Raw genomic sequence first — 27,438 nt, 5'->3', positions numbered from 1 at the left:
CTATCACTTGTTGCTCAAGATCCCTCAGGAGGGCGAGCATGTGGCTCTCATGGTGACCACAAGCGGCATCCACAGCCTAGTGCCTGGGCGCCCATTGCTGTATGATCATTGTCACCAGAATTGTCCCTGATTGTACGGTGCTCTGAGTCTTGAGATATTTCTACCTTAGTATCTAAGGCAAGCCCAGGTTCCACTGTTTAAAGTCAGCCTGCCTCCTGGATAACTTAGTGAGACCATATCTTAATCAATCAATCAATCAATCAATCAATCAATAAAAGAAAAAAAGAAAAAGAAAAGCCAGGTATGATGGTCCCAGCACTTGAGAGGCAGAAGTCAGCAGATTTCTGTGAGTTCAAAGCCAGCCTGGTCTACATAACAAGTTCCAAGCCAGCCAGGGCTGTAGTGAGAATTTGTTTCTAAGTAAACAAACATCTAATGATGCATGGGCTACAGAGGTAGTTCATGGTGGAGTACCTGAGCTGCACAAGCAAGGTCCGGTATTCAGTCTAGCCTGCTCTGCCCAGGAGGATAAGACATCTTGTGTCTAACTGGCCACAAGTTCAATATTATAAGGCCCATCCTTTTCTACCCTGAGCTCTGAGCCCTGAGAATGGTCCTAACATGTGCAGTTAAGCCCAGACAGAAGCAGGCCTTGCCTTGCCTGGGTGGTAGGTTACTCTAAGCTCCCACTCCAGAGTTCCACAACTGTCCCACCAACAGGGATTCTGGATGCAGACTGTCACTGGGGTCTCGTATCTGTACATTATGACTCCTTACTCCTGTCTTTGAGTGGAATAAAATGCTTTATAGATATATATGCAAACATTTCTTTTGACAGATAAAAGGTAGTAAATGAAAAAAATTGTGTATGTGTGTGTGTGTGTTTTTTTTTTTCCAGAAATGCAAAGCAGCCCCCCAGCTCAGGTGAAAGCTGTCACCACCATAGAAAGGGACAGCTCAGGGGCCAGCCTACCCAAGGCCAGCTTCCCAGAGGAACTAGCCTATAAGAACCAGCCTCCTTGCTCCTACCAGCAGATCAGCTGCCTGGACAGTGTCATCAGGTACACAGGATACTTCTGATCTTTCCTGCCATTGGTGTCCTCGTTCCTCACACCCTCCACCCACCCACCCACGTGATGCCTTCTGACCCTCGTGCAGGTACCTGGAGAGCTGCAGCGAGGCAGCCACCCTGAAAAGGAAGTGCGAGTTCCCAGCCAACATCCCATCCCGGAAGGCCACAGTCAGCCCCGGGCTGCACTCTGGAGGTACACTTTCCATTCAGAACTGTCTAACCTGTGACCCCTTCAATCTTCCAGGATGGGGTCAGAAGCCATCTGATAAACCCTCCGGTGTCCCTTTTTCCCCCTAAATTAATTTTTCATAGCTTGTAGATACACCAGCAATGCTTTTAAGTGGCCAAAGTTGCTAGAAAGTTGATAAATACCCTTCTTGCAGGTCAAGGTCTAGTCACCCCAGCTTTTAGAACAGGGACCTGGGAAGCCTGCCTGGTGACCAGGGGGCAGCCATGAGCGCCACTCCCTCTTGTGACTGTGCTAGCCTCAGTGGTTCTGGAGCAAACACCTCCTAGTCTATCTAGAGGAGCCCTTGCCTGTGAATACTAGCATGCTCCATTTGAAAGCTCAGCCCAACAATCTCAGCACTTGGCTGGCAGAGGCCAGCCTGGGCACAATGAGACTTTCTCTCAGAAAATTACAAAAAGAAAAACAAGGCTGGCAAGATGACTCTGCGTGTCAGGTGGCTGCCGTGCCAGGTCGACAGCCTGAGTTTGATCCCCAGATCCGACCTGGATCCATAGAGCTGTCTTCTGGCACACGAGTCCATACACACAGTAATAATTATTATTATAGTAATAGAAAAATTTTAAAGTAGAAATAGAGTGTCTCGTTTATTAAACGAAGCACAAGAGAGTGAGTGGCCGGGCATGGAGCAGGGTGGACAGCCCAGATCACCCCCTCCAGAGGGCCCTGGTGTGACCCACAGCCATCTAGAGCAGTGGCTCTCAACCTTCCCAGTGCTATGGCCCTTAGTACAGCTCCTCAGGTTGGGCTGACCCCCAGCCACAAAGTTATTTTTGTTGCTACTTCATAGCTGTAATTTTGCTACTGTTGTGGATCATTATGTAAATATCTATGTTCTCCAAAGATCTGAGGTGACCCCCATGAAAGGCATTTGACAACACCCCCAACAGGTTGAGAACCACCGGTCGAAATGTTTTTGTTCCCCCCCAAACACACACACACACACACACACACACACACACCACAAACACAGAGGTCCTGGACTCTGAGAGTGAAGTTCAAGTTGCTCCCGTCATTTCCTCTTCACCTTTTTCCTGTGGACAGGATCAAGCATCCCTGGGGCAGGGGTGCAGCCAGCATGGCCCCATAGGTCCCTTGTGTCTCTGGCTCCTTAACTGGACAGTGATATTCATCCTGCATATGTGTTTTCCTCTGTTTTTCTCTCATCAAGAGGCAGCGCGGCCCTCCAAGGTGACCAGCCACACAGAGGTCAGTGCTCACCTGAGCTCCCTGACGCTGCCAGGCAAGGCCGAGAGTGTGGTGTCCCTCACCAGCCAGTGCAGCTACAGCAGCACCATCGTGCATGTGGGCGACAAAAAGCCACAGCCCGAGCTAGGTATGTACGCCACAGATCCCTGGGGAATTTCAACAGCAGCCTGAGTTTCAGGTGGAAACTTTGGAGGCTGGGGAGATGGTTTGGTGGATAAGAGCACTTTCTACGTAAGCATCAGAACCCAGGTTCACATCCCCAGCACCCACATAAAAAGTGGGCCATGGTCATGAGCGTGCCTGTAAGTCTAGAAATTTTGAGAGTGGAGACCAGAGGGTCTCTAGAGCTTATTGGCCACCAGCCTAGCCCCATGTTCAGTGAGCAGCCTTGTCTCTCAAAGAAGTAAGGTGGGAAGTAACCGAACGAACACCTGGCATCCTCTTCTGGCTCACGTGTACAGACACTCACACACACACACACACACACACACACACAAGTGCTGTACACACAAACACACACATACATCTGACTGAAAAGTGAGAATGCTAACTTCCACTTTGAACTTTTATGCTTATTCAAACTTATCAGAAAAGTCCCGGTAAAGGTTTTTTGGGTACTGAGAATTCGGAGGTGGGATATGGCCAGTTAGGGCCCAAGTACTACTCTCTGCTGTGCTCTGGCACCACCTGGTGGTGGTTGTCTTCCTGAGTGCCTGTTCCATAAGGCGCAGGCCCCATTTCTACATAGGGGAAAGAACCAGAACACATAGTAAGAAGAGTGACTGTGACTGAGTGCTCTTCGTGAGGCCTTGATGCTGGGGAGATGAGTCAGTTGCTGATGTGCCTGCTGAGCAAGCATGAGGACCCACATAAAACCCAGGAACAGTGGACTCCTATGTAATTCTAGCACTAGGGAGGCAGAGATGGGGATTTCTGGGGCTCACTTTCAGTCAACTTAACTAAGATGGTAAGTTCTGGGTCCCATGAGAGACCATATCTCAAAAAGTAAGGTGGAGAGCAAGGGAGGAGGACACTCAGTGGGGACCTACCTCTGACCCCTTCGCCTGCATGTGTACATATGCATACACATGTACGCAAGCAAGCAAGCATGCACAGAGAATTATAAGCTTGTTTGTTACCAGAAAGAAGGAAATGATAAGAAACAATGTACCTGTAAGAGTCGATCTCCAAGGGCTTGACCAGCATGCCCTGACCTCTCTGCTCTGTAGACCACATATCACAGTGGCCACCATGCATGGCCCTGAGATCCGGAAGATGTAGTAGTACTTTGGCCCTTTCCCTTATATATCAAAGCTGAAGGCAGCTTTGGAATGTCTTCAGGCCCAGAGTAGAAGTAGATCTTCAGGTCTCTGCCTGCTGCTTGCTGCCTAGGACTCCTTTGGAAATCAGAAGCAGGCATGGGGAATGTTGCCCCCAGTTGTGGGCATCATGAGTCAACAGGGTGTGAGTTGTCTATACAGTAGGTTGCACTTGACAAGCACATGCTGACCAGAGCCCGCTTCTTGCTGCAGAGACGGTAGAAGATATGGCCAGTGGGCCCGAGTCCCTGGATGGTGCGGCCGGCGGCCTCAGCCAAGAAAAGGGGCCTCTTCAGAAGTTGGGCCTCACCAAGGAAGTTCTGGCTGCACATACACAGAGAGAGGAGCAGGGCTTCCTGCAGAGGTTCAGGGAGGTGAGCAGGCTCAGTGCCCTGCAGGCTCACTGCCAGAACTATCTCCAGGAGCGGTCCCGAGCCCAGGCGAGTGATCGAGGTGAGCGCTGACGTGAATTGAGCATTCGGGTTTTTTAAACACTTTGTTCTCTTTTTAAGGTAATGCTGGCCTGGCACTCACCATAATCCTCCTGCCTCAGCCTCCCTAGTGCTAGAATGGCAGGTGGGGACTGTCAGGCCTGCATTAGCACTGTGCTTGGGAGATCTGTATCCGGTGCTAACATACTGAGCTGTGCCCAGGTCGGAGGTGTTCATGTGGAGTAGCCACTGCCACGTTGCTGGCCATGCAGCATGGGAACTCTCTCGAGGACACAGCCTCATGTTCCCAAGGGAACAATACCATAAATAGTCGCAGAGTGCTAGGCTAGCTTCAGCAGATTTTTGAGGCTACCCTCACCCCCAGTTAAGACCCTGGAGTAAGTTCAACCTGCAAAGAATGAGCATTGTGCCCTGAAACCTTTAGCAGGCAGCTTTGGGAATGGGGGATGGCTTTCCCCTTCATGTGGACTCACCCTCCTGGCCTGGGGCTGCCCTGTGGATCCAAACCTCAGCCAAACCCATTAGCTCATATGAAACGTTTCTTTAGGCCCATAATCCCCGGGTGGTTTGAAGGTTTTCTGTTACAGGGGCCTGGTTCTTGAGTCTGGCCATCCATCTATCCACACACTTGCAGTGGGATCTGGCTCAGTCCACACACTCACCTGGCTCCTAAGACAAACCTCCTTTTGTATCCCAGGGGCAAGGGGCTGCACTGGCCAGAGATAGCAGCTCTTCTCCTGGCTCTGGGGCTCTGGTCCAGGGTCACAGCTAGTAGGCCCAGGAGACACCACCAGGAGCAGCCCCACAAACACTGGAAGGAACTGAGGAAGCTGTGACCTCTTTTAAAGATCATATCTTTTCTTCTGTCTTTCTTACTTTTGAAGGCAGGGGTTGAACCATCTTCAGGGAGCATGCTGGTCTGTCTGTCTGTCTGTCTGTCTGTCTGTCTGTGTCTTCAGCGAGCATGCTGTCCTGCTTCTGAGCAACGTCCCCAGCCAGGGCTGCTTTTCCCAGGCTTCCTTCCCACCGTCTTCCCAACCCCCTCCCCACAAAGTCTTGCCACACGCAGGAACCTCAGTGGAAATGAAAGGACACCCATCCATCCCGAGCAGACCCAAGTGTACATAGTTCCATTTCCCACACACCCCAGACCCAGCCGTGTGTACATTCCGTGGATCACACAACCTCCCAGGAAGTCCTGACAACAGTCTCTACTTAGCACTTCAACCGCTGCCCTTCCTTCTGAGGGGAAACGTTTGCAGGAGGAAATGAGACAGAATGAAGAGCAGGGCAGTGTGCCTGGACTGGGCTGTTTATCTCAACCTGTAAGAAAGGTATGAGGCCTGACACAAGCTCACAGATGCCTCCTGCACGCCTCTTGCTGAAATGGAAAGAAGACAGGCCCCTGGGCTGCCCCACAGGAAGGCAGTGGGAGTACACGAGGGAGTGTCTTCCTGGGCTGTCGGGACTGTTGGTCAGCTTCCCAGCACTGTGACAAATACCTAAGAGGACCAAATTATAGGGAGAACACGTTTATTTGGGCTCACAACTCCGGGGGCTTCTGGCCAGAGTTGCTCAGCTCTGTCGGGGTAGAGCAGCACACCATGGCAAGAGATGGTGACTGAAGAGCTGTTCACCTCAGAGGCCAAGGAGTGAGTCCAGTATCTCAGGGCATGTCCTCAGCAGCCTGGCTTCCTCACAGCTGGGCCCCACCTTCTAAAGGTTCTACCTCTGTCCCCCAGGGGCAGCAACTGAGCCCTCAACATGGACTTTCAGGGGTGCTCTAGGTCCTAGCGGCCACCCTCGGCTCTCTTGTGGCAGGTGGAACATGTAGCCTCTCTTTAGGAAACAGTAGTGGTAGGTTAAGTGAAGCCAGCCATTCTGCCATTTGGGGTCTGCACACTAATATGTATTTTTTCTAAATATCAGGTAATAGCAGAAAAGGGCAGGGTTTTGTGTTTTCTGTTTTATTTTGGATAAAGAATATTTTTAATTACTAGTTTCTGAGAACTCCATAAAACATATGTTTATATTCACAAACACACACACACACACACACACACACACACACACACACACACTGCTCCCAGATCCACAACACGCCCCTCCCCCAGTCCTCTCACTGAGTCTAATTTGTGTTGATCATGGACTTCCAGGTTTGGGACCATCTGTGTGAGAGTAGTTGTCCTACTGTGGGCAGTGCCTTTATTAAAGAAAACATGCTCTGCCTCAATCCAAAACAATCAACTCTCCGTAGCTCCTCAGTTAGGGGTGGGGTCCCATGAGCTCCTTCTGCCTCCATGGTAAAACGTTCACTGGCTTGATCTTGTACAGGCAACCACAGCGGCTGTAAGTTCACGAGCAGAGTGGTCCTGGCGGATCCAGAAGATGTATTTGGGTCCAGTCCTGCCCAACCTCTGGCTCTTTAAGTCTGCCTCACCCCTCTTTGATGTTGAACCCTGAGCCTTGGGGTGAGGCTTGATGCACAAGCCCCATTTGTGGCTGAGTATTCCACTGACACTTGGCTCTGAGTTTCTGTGTTAGCGGCCACGTACCGGACTACTTGTGATGAGCTGCACTAATCTGTGGGTGCAGAGATATGAATTTAGAGGGCAGCTTGCTACTGTATGTAGTTAGCAAAATAATGGTGGTAGATTTACTTCTGGGACCTGTCACCTCCCCATCATGGATTCTTGGTCAGATCTGCAGGATCAGGCCTGCCTTTCCTCCTGTGGAAGGGGCCTTAGAGCTCATCAGAAAGTGCTGTGGTGTCCCCCCCCACCCCCCGCCCCATAACATTGATGCCACTCTTGCACTGGGCTGTCTTGTCACAATGCTCGTTATTGGAGTTCACCGAGTTCACAGGTAGATTAGACTGTTGGTGACTTTTCCCCTCAACAGCCCTCAAAGCATTTTGAGAGCTAGGCAGTGGGGAGGAAGTTCCCTGGTCCATGTCAACTTGATCTCTCCATGGACATAGAACTTACAGGAGAGAGGACGCTGAACTTCCAGAAGAAATGTAGGACTCTGGCCTTGTAATTAAAGATGCACCTTCAAGTTGATAGAATTTGGTTTTCTAAAAAGCCTACCCCTTTCCTTCAGTTCCTCCCATTGGCCGTGGGTTGAGGAAAACTGAGCCTTGTATCCAGGGCTGTGGAACTGAGCCACCAGGTGCCTGGCATTCCACATCCCCTGGGGGCTCGTAGCCACTTTGCAATTTTAAATGTGTTTCTCCACATTTCGGCTGCCCCAGGACTAAGAAATACTTCTGGACTAGAGTCATCTTGGAAAAAAACTGGAAAGAACAGGAAACTGAAGTCAAAACGCGTCAAGACTCGGGACTCTTCTGAGAGCACAGGGTCTGGAGGACCAGTGTCCCACCGACCTCCCCTCATGGGCCTGAATGCCACAGCCTGGTCACCCTCCGACACATCCCAGTCCAGCTGCCCCTCTGCACCCTTCCCCACCGCAGTGCCAGCTTACCCCCTACCTGTGTTCCAGGCACCCGGAATAGTATCCACACCAGGGACGGTGGTGGCGCCACCTGCAGCCACCCACACTGGCTTCACCATGCCTGTTGTGCCTATGGGCACCCAGCCTGAATTCGCAGTGCAGCCCCTGCCATTCGCTGCCCCTTTGGCTCCTGTCATGGCCTTCATGCTGCCCAGCTACCCGTTCCCACCAGCAACCCCAAACCTGCCTCAGGCCTTCCTCCCCAGCCAGCCTCACTTTCCAGCCCACCCCACACTTGCCTCCGAAATAACTCCTGCCTCCCAGGCTGAGTTCCCTAGTCGGACCTCGACGCTCAGACAGCCGTGCGCTTGCCCAGTCACCCCTCCAGCCGGCACAGTGGCCCTGGGCAGAGCCTCCCCACCGCTCTTCCAGTCCAGAGGCAGTAGTCCCCTACAACTTAACCTGCTTCAGCTAGAGGAGGCGCCTGAAGGCAGCACTGGAGCCGCAGGGACCCTGGGGACCACAGGGACAGCAGCTTCTGGTCTGGACTGCACATCTGGCACATCTCGGGATCGGCAGCCAAAGGCACCTCCAACAGTAAGGCTTCTCTGCTGTGTCTCTTTCTCAGGCAGTACACATGGTAGTCAGCACACACCCACATGTCAGAGGGGCTGCTGGGTCGAGGGCTTCCTGCCAGCCTCCAGGCCTGAGTTCAGCCCGCAGTGCCTTTTCTGGAGTGTGCACTTCATAGTTATGAGGTCCTACCATGGGACATTATTTGGAGCTCTATGAGGAGCAAACGAGGGATCATGCAAATGGAGGGACCAAGAATAATGTGTGCCTTTGGGAGCATTTAGGAGCCTCACATTTCTCTTCTTTTTTTTTTTTTCCTGTTTTTTTTTTCTTTTAGTTTTTCAAGACAGGGTTTCTCTGTAGAACCTTGGCTATCTTGGAACTCACAGAGATCTGCCTGTGTCTGCCTCTCAAATGCTGGTATTAAAGGCATGCACCACCACTGCCCAGATGGGCCTCACATTTCTAATGAGTCTTAAAATTGTTTTTCCTTTTTCTTTTCTCTTTTTTCTTTTCTTTTTTCTTTTCTCTTCTTCTCTTCTCTTTTCTTTTCTTTTTAAAATTTGAGACAGAGTCTTACTCTATCCCTGATTGTCCTGGAATTTGCTCTGTAGACCAGGTTGGCCTTAAAATGCACAGAGATCTGTCTGCCTCAGCTCTAAGTGCGGGGATTAAAAGCATGCCCTTGTGTGGCTAGTCTACAAAGATGAATGGAACCCAGCACAGGGAAAAGGGCCAGGTTCCAGCCTGCAGTGCAGGATCCTGCCCAGTGAAGTCCAGGCTCCCGGAGCTCACAAGGATGAAAGAGGACCTCCGCTTTTGGCTCAGGAGCCAGTGTGCCTGAGAGCCTTAAGGATGGTGCCAAGGGCTTTTCTCTAGTAATGGTTTCCAGAAGAACTACCTATATAGTAGCAGCAGCCCAAGTCAGCCCCGTGCCCTGTGTGCCCTGTGTGCACTGTGTGCCCTGTGTGCCCTGTGTGCACTGTGTGCCCTGTGTGCACTGTGTGCCCTGTGTGCCCTGTGTGCCCTGTGTGCACTGTGTGCCCTGTGTGCCCTGTGTGCACTGTGTGCACTGTGTGCCCTGTGTGCCCTGTGTGCCCTGTGTGCCCTGTGTGCACTGTGTGCCCTGTGTGCCCTGTGTGCACTGTGTGCCCTGTGTGCCCTGTGTGCACTGTGTGCCCTGTGTGCCCTGTGTGCACTGTGTGCACTATGTGCACTGTGTGCCCTGTGTGCACTGTGTGCACTATGTGCACTGTGTGCCCTGTGTGCACTGTGTGCCCTGTGTGCACTGTGTGCCCTGTGTGCACTGTGTGCCCTGTGTGCACTGTGTGCACTGTGTGCCCTGTGTGCACTGTGTGCCCTGTGTGCCCTGTGTGCCCTGTGTGCCCTGTGTGCACTGTGTGCCCTGTGTGCCCTGTGTGCACTGTGTGCACTGTGTGCCCTGTGTGCACTGTGTGCACTATGTGCACTGTGTGCCCTGTGTGCACTGTGTGCCCTGTGTGCACTGTGTGCCCTGTGTGCACTGTGTGCCCTGTGTGCCCTGTGTGCCCTGTGTGCCCTGTGTGCACTGTGTGCCCTGTGTGCCCTGTGTGCACTGTGTGCACTGTGTGCCCTGTGTGCACTGTGTGCACTATGTGCACTGTGTGCCCTGTGTGCACTGTGTGCCCTGTGTGTGTCAGCGTACAGGGCTGAGTGCTGCCTTCACAAGGTGTCGGCGCTGCTGTTCAGAACATGGGGACGTGAGAGTGGGCAGTGCTTCTCCCGGAGCCTCTCTGCCCTCTAAGACACTAGGACCCCGGGTGCCTCCTAAGCCAAGCAGCCCCACTGGGGCTCAGAGTCTCAGTCATGGGTGGCTTACTGCCCCGGAGGCAGAGGAGCATCATGGCTCTTTATCCACTGGAGTCCAAGCTATTTGCTGTGACCGTCCCAAAGTCACATTTTATTGGGTGGTATTCATAGGGTACCAGCTACTCTCTCCCCATAACCACAAAATCTGCCTGCCTGACAGACAGGTAAAGGAAAGGCATGTGCTCTATAACTGATCTTTGCACAAAAGCCACCCTCGGCACGCCCTTGGTTCCACCTCCCCTTACTGTATTTTGTATGCTAGACTATCACTGTAAGCCCTATGGTCAGTAGTGTCTTTCCTGTCCCTAAAGTGCAACGAGCCCTCAGACACTCAGAACAGTGATGCCATCTCCACGTCAAGTGACCTGCTCAACCTCCTTCTGGGCGAGGACCTCTGCTCGGCCACTGGCTCAGCCCTGTCTAGAAGCGGGGCATCCGCCACCTCAGACTCTCTGGGCTCCAGCTCGCTGGGCTTCGGCACATCCCAAAGTGGGGCAGGTATGTTTGTGCTGAGGACACAGCTGTATGGTAGCCAGTGTAGAAGATGCTCATGGAATATTCTATCCCTGGCTGCTCTGCCTGGATGTAGCTCCTTCTGCCCGAATCAGCAGCACAGAGGGCTCTAGTCATCAGAATTGGGAGTCCTAGCTGGTAGCGTCCAATTTCTGTGTCACTGAAGAGGTTACATTCATGCCAGCCCTTGCAGGGTTAGTCTGTGGGTTCCCTGGGCATTGGGCACACATGTGCAGACAAAACTAACCTCTAATGGAAGGAATCACCCACATTTGTCCTAGAGCCTCCAGGGACAAGGCCACCCTCAAAATCCTGATGCCTTTTCTGCCCTAAAGTGAGCTTTCCTTAACCTGCTCCCAGGCCTCTCTGCCCAGGGGCAGCAGCTGGGCACAAGTCAGGCCAACAAGGCCCTCTTAGGACAACTCCTCTCTGGGTTTCTAAAGGTGGATGGATTTGTTTCCAGAGTCAACAGAGAGTGAAAACCTGGGACAAAGGTCAGGGCTCCAAGAAAGGCACTGCCTGAGTTCAGGTTCACCCCAGGCAAGAGTCACCTCCTCTGTGCTAGCAGGTATCCCGCGTTCGAATCATTGAGATCATTAAGACTGAAGAGCAAAGGGGAAGGGGGGCCAGCACAGGCTGTTTCTACCCAAGGAACCCCACTCTCCAGAGCTGCCATGGCTACGCATTAGCACATTGTGCAAGAGTCACTCTCTAATGTCAAGGTTATAACGATCGGCGTTTCGTGTATTTGAAGGCAGTAGTGACACAAGTCACACCAGCAAATACTTTGGAAGCATTGACTCTTCAGAGAATAATCACAAAGCAAAAATGATCCCAGACACGGAGGAAAGCGAGCAGTTCATTAAGTACGTCTTGCAGGACCCCATCTGGCTGCTGATGGCCAACACAGACGACAGCATCATGATGACATACCAGCTGCCCTCCCGGTAACTGTTACACTTCCTGGGAAGCCTGGAGGGCTGGGTAGGCGTGTCCAACACCAAGGTCATCCATGCAGGCAGGATACCTTGGAACACTGGCTAGACTTGGCAATGGAGAGGGAAGAGGCTTCTCCTTCATAACCCCACTGGGCCTGCAGCAGCCTGCCTACTGCCCTGAGGCAGTTAGAACCCAGGAGATCAACCTCTTGCCAGCAGCACACTCTTCTTTTGCCATACATTGGTGCAGTGTTGCCCCTTGAACTGTGTTACATCACCCACCTTAGGGGTAAATGGGATGTGTGTCTGTCTGAGTCAAAAAAAAAAAAAAAAAACAAGGGTCAAAGTGGGTGATCAGCCCATGTCTGTGGTAACCCTGGGCCTGCCAGAGTTACTCAGAGCCCGTCAGAGTATAGGTCAGGCGTCCCTGTGAAGCCAGTGAGGTCACTATCTTTGCAGAACAGCCCCAGACAGGGGCTAAGAGAAAGGAAGGGCGCCCTGAGGTTCCTGAAGGCAGCAGACCTCTGGTCAGTGACACGGGAGTAAAGGCTGGGGAGTCTCAGACCTCTGGTGGGAGACAGCTGTGCTCCAGGCTGGTGTTGACGCAGGAAGGAGACAGCATGGTCCCAGAGTCTAGATGGTTAAGTCTCCTAGGCTGACCACACAGTGAGAGCCAGCCCAGGGCTCCAGACAGCATCTGAAGATGCCCGGCTCCCCTAGCTAGTTTCATGAAAAACTGAAATTGTGACCTAAAGAATATTTACTAGAGAGATGCAGTTACTTTATCTCAAGGATAATCTACTACTATATTGTTGATATTGAAAAAAAATTGATGAATGAATTATCCCTTTGGCCTGTGACACTCACCTATACCTAACTCTTGGTGAAGGGATCTCCAGGCGGTGTTGAAGGAGGACCAGGAGAAGCTGAAGCTGCTGCAGAGGTCCCAGCCCCGGTTCACAGAGGGCCAGAGGCGAGAGCTCCGAGAGGTTCATCCGTGGGTCCACACTGGGGGCCTGCCTACGGCCATCGATGTGACAGTAAGTTTGCAGGACCTTCCTTCTCACATAGCACTCCGAGATTATACCTGGGGCTAAGCATGGTAGCACACACCTGCCACCCCAGCACTTGGGAGACTGAGGCAGGAGGACTGCAGGTCTGTGTCTAATCTGGCTACATAGAAGATTCTGCCACAAAACAAGAAAAGGTTCTAGGGACCTGTCTTAGTCAGGGTTTCTATTCCTGCACAAACATCATGACCAAGAAGCAAGTTGGGGAGGAAAGGGTTTATTCGGCTTACACTTCTATACTGCTGTTCACCAAGGAAGTCAGGACTGGAACTCAAGTAGGTCAGAAAGCAGGAGCTGATGCAGAGGCCATGGAGGGATGTTCTTTACTGGCTTGCTTCCCCTGGCTTGCTCAGCCTTCTCTCTTATAGAACCAAGACTACCAGCCCAGAGATGGTCCCACCCACAAGGGGCCTTTCCCCCTCGATCACTTATTGAGAAAATGCCTTACAGTTGGATCTCATGGAGGCATTTCCTCAACTGAAGCTCCTTTCTCTGGGATAACTCCAGCCTGTGTCAAGTTGACACAAAACTAGCCAGTACAGTACCCTTAGGGGTGATCCCTTCCAGAGGTTTAAGTGGCCGGCTTGAACAGCTTGCTGGCGTCCATGGCTACCCTTTCCACCCTTCTGGTTTCTGTTGAGCAACATAAACATTTCTCTGTCCACCTTGTTCTTCCTGTCATGGCTCCTGGGCCTTAAAATCCCAGAGCCATATATGCTCCCCAGGCCTCTGCCCATCTGCTGGCTCATAGGCGGGGGGGGGGGGGGGGGGCGCTGCAGTCCAGTGGCAACACTAGCCATATCCATGCTCTTCCCAGCTCACAGGATGGAGGCCCACCTTGCCAAGCTGCTAACCTTAGGGCCATCTAGCATGCCTCTCCTACTCCATCTGTTCACAGATTACAGCACTCAACTTTACTAGGTAGACAGCCAGTTCCCACCACCTCCAACACGGCCCCCTGAATGCCCAATCTTAGAAGTCATACACTTCCCAAGTCTAAGCATTCTTTATGGGGAAAGAAGTGAGACTCTGCCTATTGCAGGAGGAGTGGCCTTTGCAAAGACTTTGTGGTCATCTGGCCACCTACCCTTGTCCCTCACACTCACATACCCTCTTCACCTGAGCATGTGCCATGAAACACTTCTGATGGACATCCCTGGAAAGGGACTCATGACCAGGAGCCAGCTTCCTGAGGCAGGGAGTGCCTCTTTGGTTAGCAACCTCCAGGTGCATGGCTAACATTCCTCCCTATCCTGCTGAGTGGGAATGACAGAGAAGATTCCAGCTGCTTGCTTCTTACTCATGTGACCTGTTCTCTCTGAAGGGCTGTGTTTACTGCGAGAGTGAGGAGAAAGGCAACATTTGCCTGCCATATGAGGAAGACAGTCCTTCCCCGGGACTCTGTGATACCTCAGAAGCCAAAGAGGAGGAAGGTGAACAGCTGACAGGCCCCAGGATAGAGGCCCAGACGTAACCCTGTCCCCCAGCCAGAGGTCGACATTAGACGGTGCTCGGAAGAGGGGGAAGATCTTGTGGTTTCTAATCACATGGACCCATACCTACACTGCTTTTTTTTGTTTTAGGAAAAACAAAAAACAAAAACACCATAGTTTTCTGGCGGTGGAACAAAACTGAGGGGAGGTTTAGGAGGAAATCCATTTTTGTATTAAAATAGAAATACGGAATTTGGGGGATGGGGTGAGATTCGTCATTGAACTTGAGACTGAGGTGGTCTGTGTTGTCATGGAGGCTGCCTCATGGTCCTCAGGAGTGTCTTGACCTCCATGAAACCTCTTTCCAGTGTGCCAATGTCCTCTGGCCCCTGTGGATTGTTCTGAAACATAACACCAGGATGTGGCAGGTAACAGGGAAGCCACAAGAGGCTATCCACCAAGGGCCCAGCTTTCTGGAACTTTCTCACAGTGTGATTGTATCTCCCAAGCAGAGAGACCATCTCTCCTGACATCCTCTCAGTGTGTTCCCTTACGTGGTTTGGAGCATGGTGTAGCAGCTTTGGCTTCAGGTCCTGCCTGTGGTGGTCAACATTCCAGTCTGACATGGCTTCTGTTCGTCAACAAAGTTGAAATGCCTGCTCTGGACTAGTGGAGCTCAGTGGCTTCTGCAAACGATGCCCACCATCAGACTAGCACCCCCACACTGTACATTTCTCTGCTGTTCTTGTATCCTTTTTAGACCATTGTGGCCAGTGTGCAGAGAGAGCTGTGGCATCATCAGCCATGTTGCCGTGTCTGCATGGTGGCCTCTGCAAGCCAGGCTTTGTTGCTGTAGAGGACACCGTCACGTGTTTGTTCTTTGGTTGGACTCTCTCAGACATTAGCTCCCAGCAGAAAGCAGCCACTGAGCACGGAGGAGAGGGCACCCACACTGCTGCCCTGAGTTCTCCAGTTTGCAGGGAGCTCAGCCTCCCACTCTATATGTATATACTCCTAGCTACTGTGGCTTCGGGTCTCTGTCACATCTATCTGTGCTGCTGGTCCTCAGATCACTGGAACCTGTGGAGAGAAGGGGACCTCTCTGCCCAGCTCTACAAAACTTTATGCTGCATCAGACATCCAAAGATTGTTCCGACATGCTTGCGGGTGACCCCTGGTGGAACGAGACATCACCAGTGAGGAATCATTGGACTTAAAAGTAGACAAAGCCTGGAGCAGAGGAAGCTGTTTCCTGAGTCTGAAGTGGCTACTGGGGACATGTCCTGCTGTAGTTGGTTTTCATGGTAAAGCCATCTGAGGCCTGAATATTACCCCTATTTTTCATAAACACAAGAACTCTATTTTTTTTATTAAAGCAACACCACCTTTCACAGTGATCAGGTAGTAGCCATGTTTTAAAGGAAATTCAATGTTACAGACAGCTGCCTCTCTGACCAGTCTGATCCTAAGGGTAGATAGAAGATGGTCTAAGCCTACGCTTGTTACTTAAACACAAAACTGCCAAAACCTTCTCTCTTCTCTCTTGAATGTTTACCATCAGCGTTATTTTATGATTATTTAATATATAGTCCTTGATTGTTAACTGCTAAGAAGTTGACTTCCTAGGATAATTTTGTGAATCTGTTTACAAGATGCCAAGCATCCAGCCCTGTTTTCTTTAGAATGTGTGCTTACACGGGTGTCCTAAGACATTCTCTATTTTAAACTGAGCCTTCTTTTTAATGTAAATAAGCTCTCAGAGTTTGTGCGATGATGATTCGTGAGCCTTGCCGGACAAGAGGTTTGTTCATGCGCAAACCAAACGTACCTTCACCCAGTGCAATATATTTGTGTGACTGCTTGTGTCTTTTTATGACTTTTTTGCCTTTTAGAAAATTGTTAAATAAAGCAAGTATATTTTTATTTTCAACTGTATGCTTTGTTTGATGTGATGGTGGGGATTTAACCCAGGACCTCATGCAAATTAAGCGTGTGTTCTAACATTGACCTATACCCTAGTGCTGTATATATTTTTAACATAACATAGACCAATAAGCCAAAAAGAATGACATTGTCAAAAATAATAAAAGAAAAAAACCCACACAAACAACAACAACAACAAACCTTTTTAAGAACTTCAAAATGGTACATTAGGAAATCTCCAGTTCCAGAAGCCAGCAGCTCTTACTTCCCTTGCACTGTGGGCTTTGCTGGCCGATCTCCTGTCTGTGTATCTCTCACATGCTCAGTCTCTCTGGGCCATTCAAACCCTGTAGGGATTTCCTATGATGCAGATCTAGCCAGGCATCCCCAGGTCCCTTTCTCTTGGTGTCTCTTTACATGCACACAGTTTAGCAGATTCACTAGGCTGCCCCTCAGCTTAGCATGACCCCCGCCCAGCACGCACTCTCCCAATAATCCCGCCTTTGGCTGTTTGCCTGTGTGTTGGTCTCAGGGCTGATTGCAGAGAAATCAGACAAGTACCATGCTAGAAAGGACCTATATACCGTTAGGATCAGTATATAGGCATCACTGGGGACACAGGCCTCCTACCTGACCCTTCCTGATTGACAGCCTTGTGAGAGCTACTCTGAAGAGACCTGCTTCCCTTTCCTCTCTCCAAACCAGGGTCCCAGGGACCGGAGCAGAGGGGCAACATGACACTGGACCTCACTCACGGTCTGCTTCTGGGTGCTCTGAACCTGCCTTCTGACTGCAAGTACTGGTGCAGTCTGACACAAAGTTCTCGTGGCAGGTAGGACTGCTTCACTGTTCCTTTGGAGGACTCTTAATTGAACTTTACGGCCAGAAGGACTGCCCCTCTCCTTTCTCTTCAAACCAAAAGGAAATTCTTGGGGTCTCCTGGGCAGATTGCCCACAAAGCCCTTGGAAGTCTGCAGGCCTACAGCTGCCTTTGTCCCTCTGGGGATTTACAGCCTGTTAATTTCTGCTGCTAACTAGTCACCCTGTGGCCATCATGGCCTTGCCTAGCCTCTGGGGTTCTCTGTTCCTGCCTGGGGGGGGGGGGGGGGATTAAAAGGCCCTACTACTAAGGAAATCTGCATGCAGGCAAACTTTGAAGGTAGGGTATGGTTCAGGGGACAAATGGCAGGAACTAGTAGTTTAACTGAGGGAGGTGAACAGGAGAAGGGTTTCCTGAGCCTGAGATGGGGTGAGTAGTCACGCTGCTGGGACCAATGGAGTCTAAGCCACTTGGCTAATGGAGTCACTAAAATAAAATAAATTGATGCCTGCTTGTACTTTCCCTTCCTCAAAGGTCTTCCAGCCAGGCTGACTGAAGCACCAGTTACCAAGACCTCAACGGTGCCCAGGCAGGCAGCCACTGAAGTGCTTAGTGGTGTCCAGGCCTAAGGATGGAGTATGTAAAGGCTGATTAGGAGCTGGCTCCTTGTCCTGGCTCTAAAGCAGCAGCCGAAATCCAAGAACGCTGGAGCAGAGCCAGGGGTTCCGAGGGGGCGCGCGCGCGCGCACACACACACACACACACACACACACACACACACACACCCCTCCCGCGGCGAGGCAGGGCCGGCAGATGGACCGCCGACGACGCGGGGCTTGGGCGTCTGGCCGACACAGGCGTGCCTGTTGCAGCCTGCAGGACAAAGCCAGCTAGACAAAGGCGCGGCCAACACCTGTCGCTCCTGGCCGGCCTGCCGCTTTTCTCTGCGGAAGCGGCTGCAGCTGCCAACTGTCACGGGCATCAAGTTACTGGGGCCAGACAGCAGCCTCGGCCTGCAGGAACCAAGAATAGAAGGGGGAGGAGCTGAGAGGGACTGGGGGTAGTGGGGATGGGGGACTCTAAGGGGACTCGCGGGGAAGGGAGGTGAGCGTGGAGAGGGGTTGGGGAACAGGGATGTGTGAGACCACCGCAAAGAGGATGCGGAGGAACTAGAGGGAAATGAGAGGCGCTTAGGCGGGTACGGGGTGATGAACAAGGAAGGAGAAGCTTGACTGGGGGCAGTTGGGGTGGGGTTAAAATAGACAAGGTAGTGGTTGGGTAAGTGACTTAGAGCACAGAGAAATAGAGATTTAGTAAGAACGACCGCGGACCTTGGAGTAAGAAGGTTATAGGTGTCTTAATGGGTCCAAAAGGACACACAAGGGTCCTGTTCCTGCTGCTAAATTGGCTCGTACTTTCCCCGGACTTTGCACTCTCGCCACCGGTGACCCGAAGCCCCTTCCAGGTCCCGAGGTCACGGACTTGACTTTGGCACTGCCCTGTCTGAAGTCAGCTCTGGGACTGGAGCGCTATTCTCGAGAGCACTTTTGGTGAACCAAGGGAAGCAAATGCCCTGTAGGAATGGATGGGTGAAGAGGTGGGTGGAAGGGCGGCATGGATAGATATACGGACCGAAGGATGTATAGCTAAGTCCGAGCTTACAGGCAGGCAGGTCTGGCCTCATAACTCAGCGAAAGGAAGTACAAGCACACCAGCAAGAGAGAAGCCGGAGGTCACTGCCCAGGAGTCCTGCCCGGCCTAAGTGGCAGGAGGTCTGGCTGTGGGCTCCGCCCCGCCAGCTGCCAGAGACCCGCGGGGCCTGACAAAGCGCGCCGCTCTCATTGGCTACAGGCTGCCTCACGGCTGGCCTCTCCGACCACGCACAGCCAATCGGTGCATTGACATGTAAATAAGTTGCTATAAAATGGGCGGGGTCCCGCGGGCCGGAAGACTCCGGAGAGCTAGTGGGGCCTCCGGGCTGCGACCCACCTCGCTGAGTAGTTTGCACTAGGGCGCCGGGCTCCGTAGACCATGGCTCCGTCCCAGGCGCCCAGCCGGGACCGTGCAGGCCAGGAGGATGAGGACCGCTGGGAAGCACGGGGGGACCGCAAGGTGCGGACAGGGGCTACGGGTGGATGGGCTTGGGGGAGGTTGCGCGGGCCAGGGGGCTCAGTAGCCGCTTCCCACAGGCCCGGAAGCCCCTGGTGGAGAAGAAGCGACGCGCACGGATCAACGAGAGTCTTCAGGAGCTGCGGCTGCTGCTGGCCGGTACCGAGGTGCGACGGGAAAGGTGCAGGGGGGAGGGGGACCTTCAGGGTGCACCCCGAAGCGCACGGCCGGACTCAACTCCCTTCCCCTCTGCGCAGGTGCAGGCCAAGCTAGAGAACGCCGAGGTTCTGGAGCTGACCGTGAGGCGCGTGCAGGGCGCGCTGCGAGGCCGGGCGCGCGGTGAGTGGCGGCGGGGATCGAGGGCGGGGGCGCTGACCGGGCACGCCTGCCACCCAACAGCGGGACACGTCGGCTCCCGGAGCCCCGGTCCTATCCATGGCAAGGGCTTCCCCCAGAACGGGACACGCTACTGTGTCTCCTGGGTGAGCCCCGAACCCGCGGAGCGGATCGTCCGAGCCACGATAGTCACTGCTCACGGTGCGGGACGCTGCTCTCTTCTTCCCACCCTCCTGCACAGAGCGGGAGCAGCTGCAGGCTGAAGCAAGCGAGCGCTTCGCTGCTGGCTACATCCAGTGCATGCATGAGGTGCACACGTTCGTGTCCACGTGCCAAGCCATCGATGCCACTGTCTCAGCTGAACTCCTGAACCACCTGCTAGAATCCATGCCGCTGCGTGAGGGTAGCAGCTTTCAGGATCTGCTGGGGGACTCCCTAGCTGGGCTGCCTGGAGGCTCTGGGAGGAGCAGCTGGCCTCCAGGAGGGTCCCCAGAATCCCCATTGTCCAGTCCCCCAGGTCCCGGGGACGACCTGTGTTCTGACCTAGAGGAGATCCCAGAGGCTGAACTAAACCGGGTGCCTGCTGAGGGGCCGGATTTGGTGTCTACATCCTTAGGCAGCCTGACTGCAGCTCGCCGGGCTCAGAGTGTGTGGAGGCCTTGGTGACCAACACTTACCAGGGACCTGTGAATGGTGGCTGCCATCCTTAAGTTTGCTTCCTCCCTGGGTATCAGATAAGGTGGAGACAGCTCAGGATGCCCCCCAGGTATGCCCTCCCCACTCTCCAACAGATGACTTGAATGACAACCCTAATGGCCAGGCCCTGCAGGTCCCTAGCACTATTTTTTCGTGGACCCTAGAGCTCTGGATGGTGGCTGGGGGGCCAGGGGGTGCACTAAAGAAAGACAGGAGACTTTTGGAGAGCTGCCAGGGCTCCCTCGTGTTCACCTCTCCCTGCCTTTTGGGCATTCTGAGGATCTAGGGCAGAAGTGGCCAATCTTGAGACTGAGCATTAGGGTCCTGGGCAGGGACACACAGGCCACAGCAATCCTGACCTGAAAGGAAGTTCAGATTTGCTACTTTGGCTATGAGACCAGGGGAGGCGGGCATATTCTGCGGTCACTGAAGCTGCTCCTCGTTTGTAACACAGTTGCGCGCGTGTGAGTTTGGTTGCCATCCCATCGATGCTCCAACCGAATTAAATAAAGAACTTTGGAGTTAGTTGCTCCTGGTGTACTGTCATTGATGTGTCCAATGTGTGAATGTTCAACTGCATCCAACACTAGTGTATACCTTTTTAAAGGGCCCACCCTTTGTTAGCAAAGTGTATTCGTGTGGTGCTGATAGAGATGTCCCCACTGCTGGCCAGGTCCTCTGTGTTCCCCCACTTTCCTAGGAGTATGTGTCCTTGAGGATTCCACTAGCATCAGGTTTGTCTCCAGGGTAACTAAGCCGTAGGGAGAAGATCTGTCCTTGTACTGTTCTCTCCTGAGCTCCCAGGACTAACGCTGGTGGCTAGTTGCTAGTTCTTTGCCTTGGGCCCAGACAAATTGGGACTGAGGTTAGGTTAGACTCTGGAAATCAGAATCCTCAGGAAGAAAGAAGTGGATAGGATGGGTATGTAGTATGCCTACAGATAATCAGTTGACAGCAATCACTGGCACCATTAGAAAGCCTCCTTCCCTCCAGGATCCCAAAACACATGGTTTTCACTAGGCTGCAAGCAGGCTTTAGGATTGTCATCTTAGGTCATGTGCCTTTAAGAGCATCTTTCTCAAAAGCTTCAGGTCCTCCGGTGTTTTAGGATTTTGGGGTTCATCTCTATGCCAGGTTAGAAATCCACGCAACCTAATCTTAGCATTGGGGCTGAGCTGTGGGCACCTGGGGGAATGGAAATGTTATTCCTGGGATTATTTTCTTTACCTCAAACTAGTGTAGAGTTCCAGGGGGACATAGATAATGGGCCCTCTTGCGTGGCTTCTATCATTATCGAGAGGACAAAGCACTGATGCCACTGTTGAAGGCATTGAAGGAGCACCTCGCTCTGATCTCAGCACTTGCATCTTTCCACAGGCCCCTGGACAAAGGGGAGGCCTTACTCCTTCTGCAAGGAGACCTGGAATAAATGTGCCAGTGGGCCCAGGACCCACTCAAGGTCAGAAGTCACTGACAGAGCTCCAGCCCTGTGCTCTTCCAACCCAGAGCCAACCTCTCTGTGATCCTTAGCCCACTGTCTCTTTCCCAGAAGTGGAAATGGCTTCCAGAGCGAAAACTACTGTTGGCCTCAGCTGGGAAGTGTTTTTACCTAAGGCACAGTCTAGGAGCACAAGTTCTGTTTTCAGCTACCCCATTATTTCATGCACCCTGCATCCCCTCACTGCAGCCCCTAGGCTTCCCCCCAGGCCTCCGGCTTAAAGCATTTGATGCCCTAGTTTCCCCTGAAAACTGCCACCTGGCCCCAAACCTCTGATCCTTTATTTTCTGTAACAGCCAAAACAAGTGACCACAAACTTGGTGGCTTAAAACACCGAGCATTTCCATAAGTTGGGGTCCAAATCAGGGTTTCAACAGGCAGGGCTGTGCTGTGTGATGGCTATTCTTGATTGCCACCACTTGACTACAGCTGGAATTAATTAAAATTCAAGCAGCTGGGTATACTTCTGAGGAATTTTTTTTTCTTAAATCATTTGAAGTGGGGAGACCCACTTTTCATCTTTTGAGATAGGAAGATCCACCTTTAATCTGAGCCACACCTTCTTGGTGGCAGCCTGTGTGAAGGACATGGAAGAAGGAAGCTTGCTTGCTTTGCCTGCTTGCTCTCCCACTCACTGGCAAGCTCATTCCTTCACTGGCACAAGAACCTTCTTCAGGATTACAGTGTATACTGAAGACTAGCTGAGACATCCAGTCTCATGGACTGAACAACTGCTGGATTCTTGGGCCTTCCATTGGTAGATAGCCATTGTTGGACTAGCTGAACCACAGCCTGAAAGCCATTCTTAAAAATCCCCTTTATATATCTATATCAATCTACATAGACTTAGATTCATTCTCTATGTTCTGCTCTTCTGGAGTGCCCTGATTTTGGTAGCAGAAGTGGTTCTAGAACAGGAGTACAGGGATGGGTTTTCTTAAGTATCTGGAGCAGGCCTTCCAATTTGCCAACACCTATAGTTACCAAAGCCTCTCTACTTACTGACACTTTGGAAGAATGCTGAAACCCCATGATGTGAACTGTTTTACAGATCTGATGAGACAAATGCATTTGGTTATTCTGATCATCAGTTGAGAGGCAACAGATTTGGTGAGCCTACCTATAAAATTTTAACAATTTGTGGAAAAATAAGGAAAATGATGATGCCAGTTGGTATTCTGTCATCTTTGGAAAAAGTGACCAAGGAAAAGAATGGGCTCCATGATCAAACTAAGCAACTTCTAGCATCTCAGAATACAGTGAAGGACAACCATGAACTCTGTGATAAATTGGCTGGCTCTAGATGCACATAATCTAAAGATTTCTAAGTGGGCCCTGGAAGAGAATCTTCTCTCCGGCAGTGACAGAGCTCAAGTATTAGAAAAATCAAACCAGAGCTCTCATTATAAGGTTGGCTGAATTACAGCAAACATTCAAGTCCCAACCTCAAGGAGGGTCGGTGGTTAAGGGGAGGGCATTAGCTGGTAAAGAGGGGGATCCTGTGACGTGGAATGAAGATGTGTGGGAGGGCCCTCTCAAGGCTGAGAACTCTGAACCCTCAGAGTTTTACAAAACTAAGTAAAAATCAGAACCCTAGGAAGTAGTCTCTCCATCCTCAGAAGATGTGAGCCCACCCCTGCCTCTTGAAATACTGTTTTTTCCACCTTTGACTGCGAAAATTAATCCTTCACTGTCTGCTAAAGTAGCAATGTCAGATAAGATAATATTGATGTGGCCATGGTAGCAGTGACAGAAGTCTGTTGGGTTTTTTAGGAAGGAAGGAAGGAAGGAAGGAAGGAAGGAAGAAAGAGAGAGAGAGAGAGAGAGAGAGAGAGAGAGAGAGAGAGAAATAAAAATGAAGGCTGGAGAAATGACCCCGTTAAGAGCACTGACTGCTCTTCCCAGAGGTCCTGAGTTTAATTCCCAGCAACCACATGGTGGTTCACAACCTTCTGTAATAGGATCTGATGCCCTCTTCTGGTGTGTCTGAAGACAGCTACAGTGTATTCATGTACATAAAATAAATAAGTAATTCTTAAAAAAAAAAAAAGAAGAAGAAGAAGACAAGAAAAGAAAGAAAGAAAAATGAGAGTCAGATGGTGGTGGTACACTCCTTTAATCCTAGCACTTGGGAGGCAGAGACAGGCGGATCTCCCAGTTCAAGACCAGCCTCATCTACAATGCAAGTTCCAGGACAACCAGAGATACACAGAGAAACTGTACCTCGAAAAACAAACAAACAAACAAACAATAAAACAAAACAAAACAAAACAAACAAATAAGCCAAGCTCTAGGCAGGTCATCAGAGGATGGTCTCCAATGTACCTCAAAACACACAAGCCACATATGCCAACAACAATGCACCCTTCCAGTGACCACGCCTCCCCACCAGGGTCTTCTGGCCTGGCTCTCCCCTTGCTGACCATTGAGTACCTAGCACCCTGGTTGACCTGGCTAAATAGAACTGAGGCTGTGACCAGCTGGCCAACATTCCTCCCAAGGAACATCTGCTACCGAGCCAGCACCGAGTCACTGTCCTTGCCACCAGTGGCTGAGGGTGTGACGCCTTGCTGTGCAGTCAGAGTTGCAACTTGACATGTGCCCCTTGTGTCTGTGAGGGGACCCTGCCTGCAGATATTAGTAGCATCACTTAGAGCTGAGTTGCTTGGTTGTTAGGATTCATTTGTGAGTCATCCCCTCTTTCCTATGTGTGAATTCAACAACAACAACAACAAAACACCTGTTTGCGTCTCTGTGACACAGAAGTCATGTTCAAGACACAGTCCTATCTCCATGTGCAATGTAACCTCTCCTGGGTTATCACTCCCTTATCCAAAACACTTTTTTTTTTAATCTCTCCATCCTAAATTCTACCCGAGTAAATGTTGCAGCTCAGAAGGGAAAGGCTCCCCCTACAGAAAGGTATTACAGCCCTTACCGCTCGGCTCCAGCTTGTGGGGGAAGATTTTCCCCTGATGCCAATGTAACAGCTCAGTTGAGGCATGGGGAGGCTTCCTAGAGAAAGTCACAGTCCTGCTCAGAGAGGTATCCTGGCAGTCTCAGAGCCAAGGACTACCACAAAGTCACATTGTACAAAAATAAAACCTCACACAAGAGATTTGTTGGGGGTGGGGGAACTGCTAAGGCAAGAAGCAGTAGTGAACTGGACCAGAAGGCAGGATTTTTTTATACTGTGCTTCTGTGGCAAGCTCAGGACTGGTGGGATTGTGTTTCTTGGCCTTGGGTTTGGGGTTAAGTCAGGGTCAGGGTGTTTTTCCTTCCCTCCTTTTAGCTACAATTCCCAACTCTACCTTATTGCTCTCCCCACCCAAGTACCCCATGAGCCCCATCTATCCACCCTCTCTCTAAACTAGTAGCTCCTTACATCCTGACCACTTACAGCCATGTCAAATGAGTATCACAAACTACTAGGAACACCACTGATGGTTGCTGAGTATACTTGCCAGATAATGACACTTCTTGGCACCTCGATGGTGGGGAGAATCCTTTGGCTGGTAAGATGTTGCAGTAGTAAAGGCACTTGCCAGTACAAGCCCAGTGTTAGCCCCAGATGGAAGGAGAAACCCAACTCCACAAAGTTGACCTTTGACTCTCTTTTCTCTCTTTTGTCTCTCTGTCTCTGTCTGTCTCTCTCATCTCTCATCTCTCTCTCCCTCACACACACACACATACACAATAATTTAAAATATATATTTTAATCTTGAGCTGCCAGGAGTAGTGGCACAGACCTTAATCCCAGCACTCAGGAGGGAGAAGCAAACTGTGAGTTCAAGGCCAGCTTGTTCTACACAGAGTTCCAGGACACCCTGGGCTATCTGTCTCAAAACACAATAATAACTAATTAAACAAACAAACACATAATTAAATAAATAATCTTAGGAGGCTGGAGAGATATCTCAGTAGTTAAGAACACTGGTTGCTTTTGCAGCGAACCCCCAGTTCGGTTTCCAACACTCACAAAACTGCTCACAAACATCTGTAGCTCAAATTTCGGGGCATCTAGTGCTGCCTTCTGACCTCCGTTAGCACCAAGCATGCACAAGGCATGCGTACGGTGAGCAAATATGCAGGCAAATATCTATCTATCTATCTATCTATCTATCTATCTATATAAATTAAATACTATTTTTAAATTAAAAAATTGCAGGCATCCGCGATTTCCTTCTTTTCCTGACATCCCACTTCCTGTCAGTTCACCATTTGTAAATCCATCTCCACTGTGTTCCTTGTCACTGTAGTAGCCCATCTTGGGGAACCCGGAGGAACTGAGAGATGCAGGGGCTGTAGAGCCTAGCCAGGAATTGATGAGCCATAGGTTCAGAGCCTCTGGGTGGGGGGTAACCCAAACCTCGGCCCCGCCCCTCCCGAGAGCTGCCGAGGACCCTCCTCTAGCGGGCAGTTCCCATGCGTGCGCTCCCAGAAACCTGTGCGTGAGCAGGTGCCAACGGTGCCAACGATGCCAACGGTGCCAAGGGCGCCAGAGGGGCTGGCAGCCGAAGGAGGAGCGGCCGCGTTCTGCTGAGTTGCAGAGGGATCAGGTTTGCTGGAGGAGGAGCGCTCATGGCACTGCATCTCCGAACACCATGGAGGTGGTTTACTGTTGGTAGGTGCCCCTCTCATCTCCAGACCCAACCCCTTTCACTTTCATCTTAGCTATGTCTGTAGCTACCTAGGTCTGTAGCCACACAGCGAACCTTCCCTGTGGACTGCCACAACTGAAGCTCCAGCTTTCTTTCCTATCCCCCTACCTAGGAAGCTTGCTCTCACCCCAAATTCCCCTGCTACCCAGCAAGCCAGTCCCCACCCTCCCCCTTCACCCACGCAATGGGGTGAGCCAGAAGCCATAGTGTAGCCCTCTTAGGGCGGGTGACTTCCCCTGGTCCTTCTGTTGCAGGATCTGAGCAGCCACTCACTGGGCAGCACCTTAGCTGCTGTATTCACCGTGCTGAAGGAGGCTGTGGGCATCCTGCCCAGAGAAGCAGGATGTCCAGGATCGTGCCTACCTTCAACTAGGTGAGTGCTCTATGGGAGGAGGACTAAGCTGAAGAGCCTGGGAATGGGATGTTGAGTGCCCTTCCTTCCTGTTTCTCCCTCCAGTGCTCCCAGGTCAGCTTCTGCTGGTCTTTCGTGGTAGTTGAGGAGGAACCACCCAGGCCACAGAACTGAGAGTCTACTGTGGCAGTCCTGGGCATCCTCTCTTTACAGAGGAATGTGGTGATGCTGGGCAAAGGCAATGGGGAAAAGAGAAGGACCATTGCCTATGGGATGGAATGTAAGAGCTTCAGGATTGGCCCTGAGCCCAAACTTCTGTTTGTTTTCTATCTAGGATGTGGTGGGAACTTGAAACCTGAGACTTCCAGAAGATGCCACCAACTGGTGCCTCACACAGAAACCCCACAGGTCCTGCCAGCACTCGACCCTTGCTCTTTCTCCTGTAGCTTTGCCTTGGCTCAAGACCCATCTGCACCAGTTCTCTGGTCTCTGGGAGCTCCTTTGGAGGCCTGGCTGTCCCTGTGCTCTGCAAGAGCAGACAAGATGTGGGTCTTGCTGGATTCCAACCAGGCCTGAACCCTCTGCATGAAGGAGGAGACTAGAGTCTCTCCATCCAATTTAGGAATTCTGTGAACAAATCACTGGAGGCAGCCTGTTTTCTCTTTGTGACCAGGAGGAGTTTCAGCAGGAAATTCAGCCTAGTCCTGGGGGCCACAGCATCTGACTTAAGAATGTAGTTTCAAAGGGGATGATACTTTCCAAGCATCAGTGTGTCAGACACGAGGCCAGGGCAGAGTAATGAGCATGGTGAGAGTTGAGGAAAAGCTGAGATGCCCTCCGACAGGCAGGCCCCAAGGAAGGCTGCCTGAAGGAAGTAGTAGCCCGTCAGCCCTACAGGCTGTGGTCATGGAGGTGG

The 27,438-nt window shown here is 51.5% G+C and overlaps 2 protein-coding genes and 1 long non-coding RNA gene across 7 annotated transcripts in view; all 3 read left to right on the top strand.

The window, feature by feature from the left end:
* Per2 (period circadian clock 2) overlaps window positions 1-16,062 on the top strand; it is a 43,375-nt gene extending 27,313 nt beyond the window's left edge. For 2 of the 3 annotated variants that reach the window (XM_006529249.4, XM_006529250.4), the window contains 9 exons: window positions 899-1,061; window positions 1,159-1,265; window positions 2,491-2,655; window positions 4,061-4,300; window positions 7,553-8,349; window positions 10,485-10,671; window positions 11,441-11,633; window positions 12,514-12,664; window positions 14,019-16,062. In XM_006529249.4, the coding sequence (XP_006529312.1) occupies window positions 899-1,061; window positions 1,159-1,265; window positions 2,491-2,655; window positions 4,061-4,300; window positions 7,553-8,349; window positions 10,485-10,671; window positions 11,441-11,633; window positions 12,514-12,664; window positions 14,019-14,168 (2,153 nt within the window). In that variant the 3' untranslated portion in view covers window positions 14,169-16,062. The remainder of the gene's footprint in view (window positions 1-898; window positions 1,062-1,158; window positions 1,266-2,490; window positions 2,656-4,060; window positions 4,301-7,552; window positions 8,350-10,484; window positions 10,672-11,440; window positions 11,634-12,513; window positions 12,665-14,018) is intronic. The other variant, NM_011066.3, reaches the window with a different exon arrangement.
* A 1,938-nt stretch (window positions 16,063-18,000) lies between these two features.
* On the top strand, window positions 18,001-20,556 carry Hes6 (hairy and enhancer of split 6). Of its 3 annotated transcripts, none has more exons than NM_001360900.1 (4): window positions 18,001-18,068; window positions 19,060-19,146; window positions 19,237-19,318; window positions 19,557-20,556. In NM_001360900.1, exon 4 carries the CDS (start codon window positions 19,616-19,618, stop codon window positions 19,979-19,981), a length of 366 nt encoding a protein of 121 aa, NP_001347829.1. In that variant the 5' UTR covers window positions 18,001-18,068; window positions 19,060-19,146; window positions 19,237-19,318; window positions 19,557-19,615; the 3' UTR covers window positions 19,982-20,556. The 3 variants fall into 3 exon arrangements, with proteins under 3 accessions (NP_001347829.1, NP_001347828.1, NP_062352.1); NM_001360899.1 differs by lacking the exon at window positions 18,001-18,068 and adding an exon at window positions 18,817-18,982 and having other exon boundaries at window positions 19,243-19,318; NM_019479.3 differs by lacking the exon at window positions 18,001-18,068 and adding an exon at window positions 18,817-18,982.
* Window positions 20,557-26,009: 5,453 nt separating this feature from the next.
* 1700020N18Rik (RIKEN cDNA 1700020N18 gene) lies at window positions 26,010-27,160 on the top strand. The gene is made up of 3 exons (NR_026924.1): window positions 26,010-26,133; window positions 26,425-26,543; window positions 26,857-27,160. It is a non-coding gene; the product is annotated as an RIKEN cDNA 1700020N18 gene (long non-coding RNA).
* Window positions 27,161-27,438: the final 278 nt, after the last annotated feature.

Source organism: Mus musculus, chromosome 1, assembly GCF_000001635.26.
Source record: "Mus musculus strain C57BL/6J chromosome 1, GRCm38.p6 C57BL/6J".
NCBI classification, from domain to species: domain Eukaryota; kingdom Metazoa; phylum Chordata; class Mammalia; order Rodentia; family Muridae; genus Mus; species Mus musculus.
Note: the sequence above shows the minus strand (reverse complement) of the source record. Positions and strands in the feature narration are given on the sequence as shown.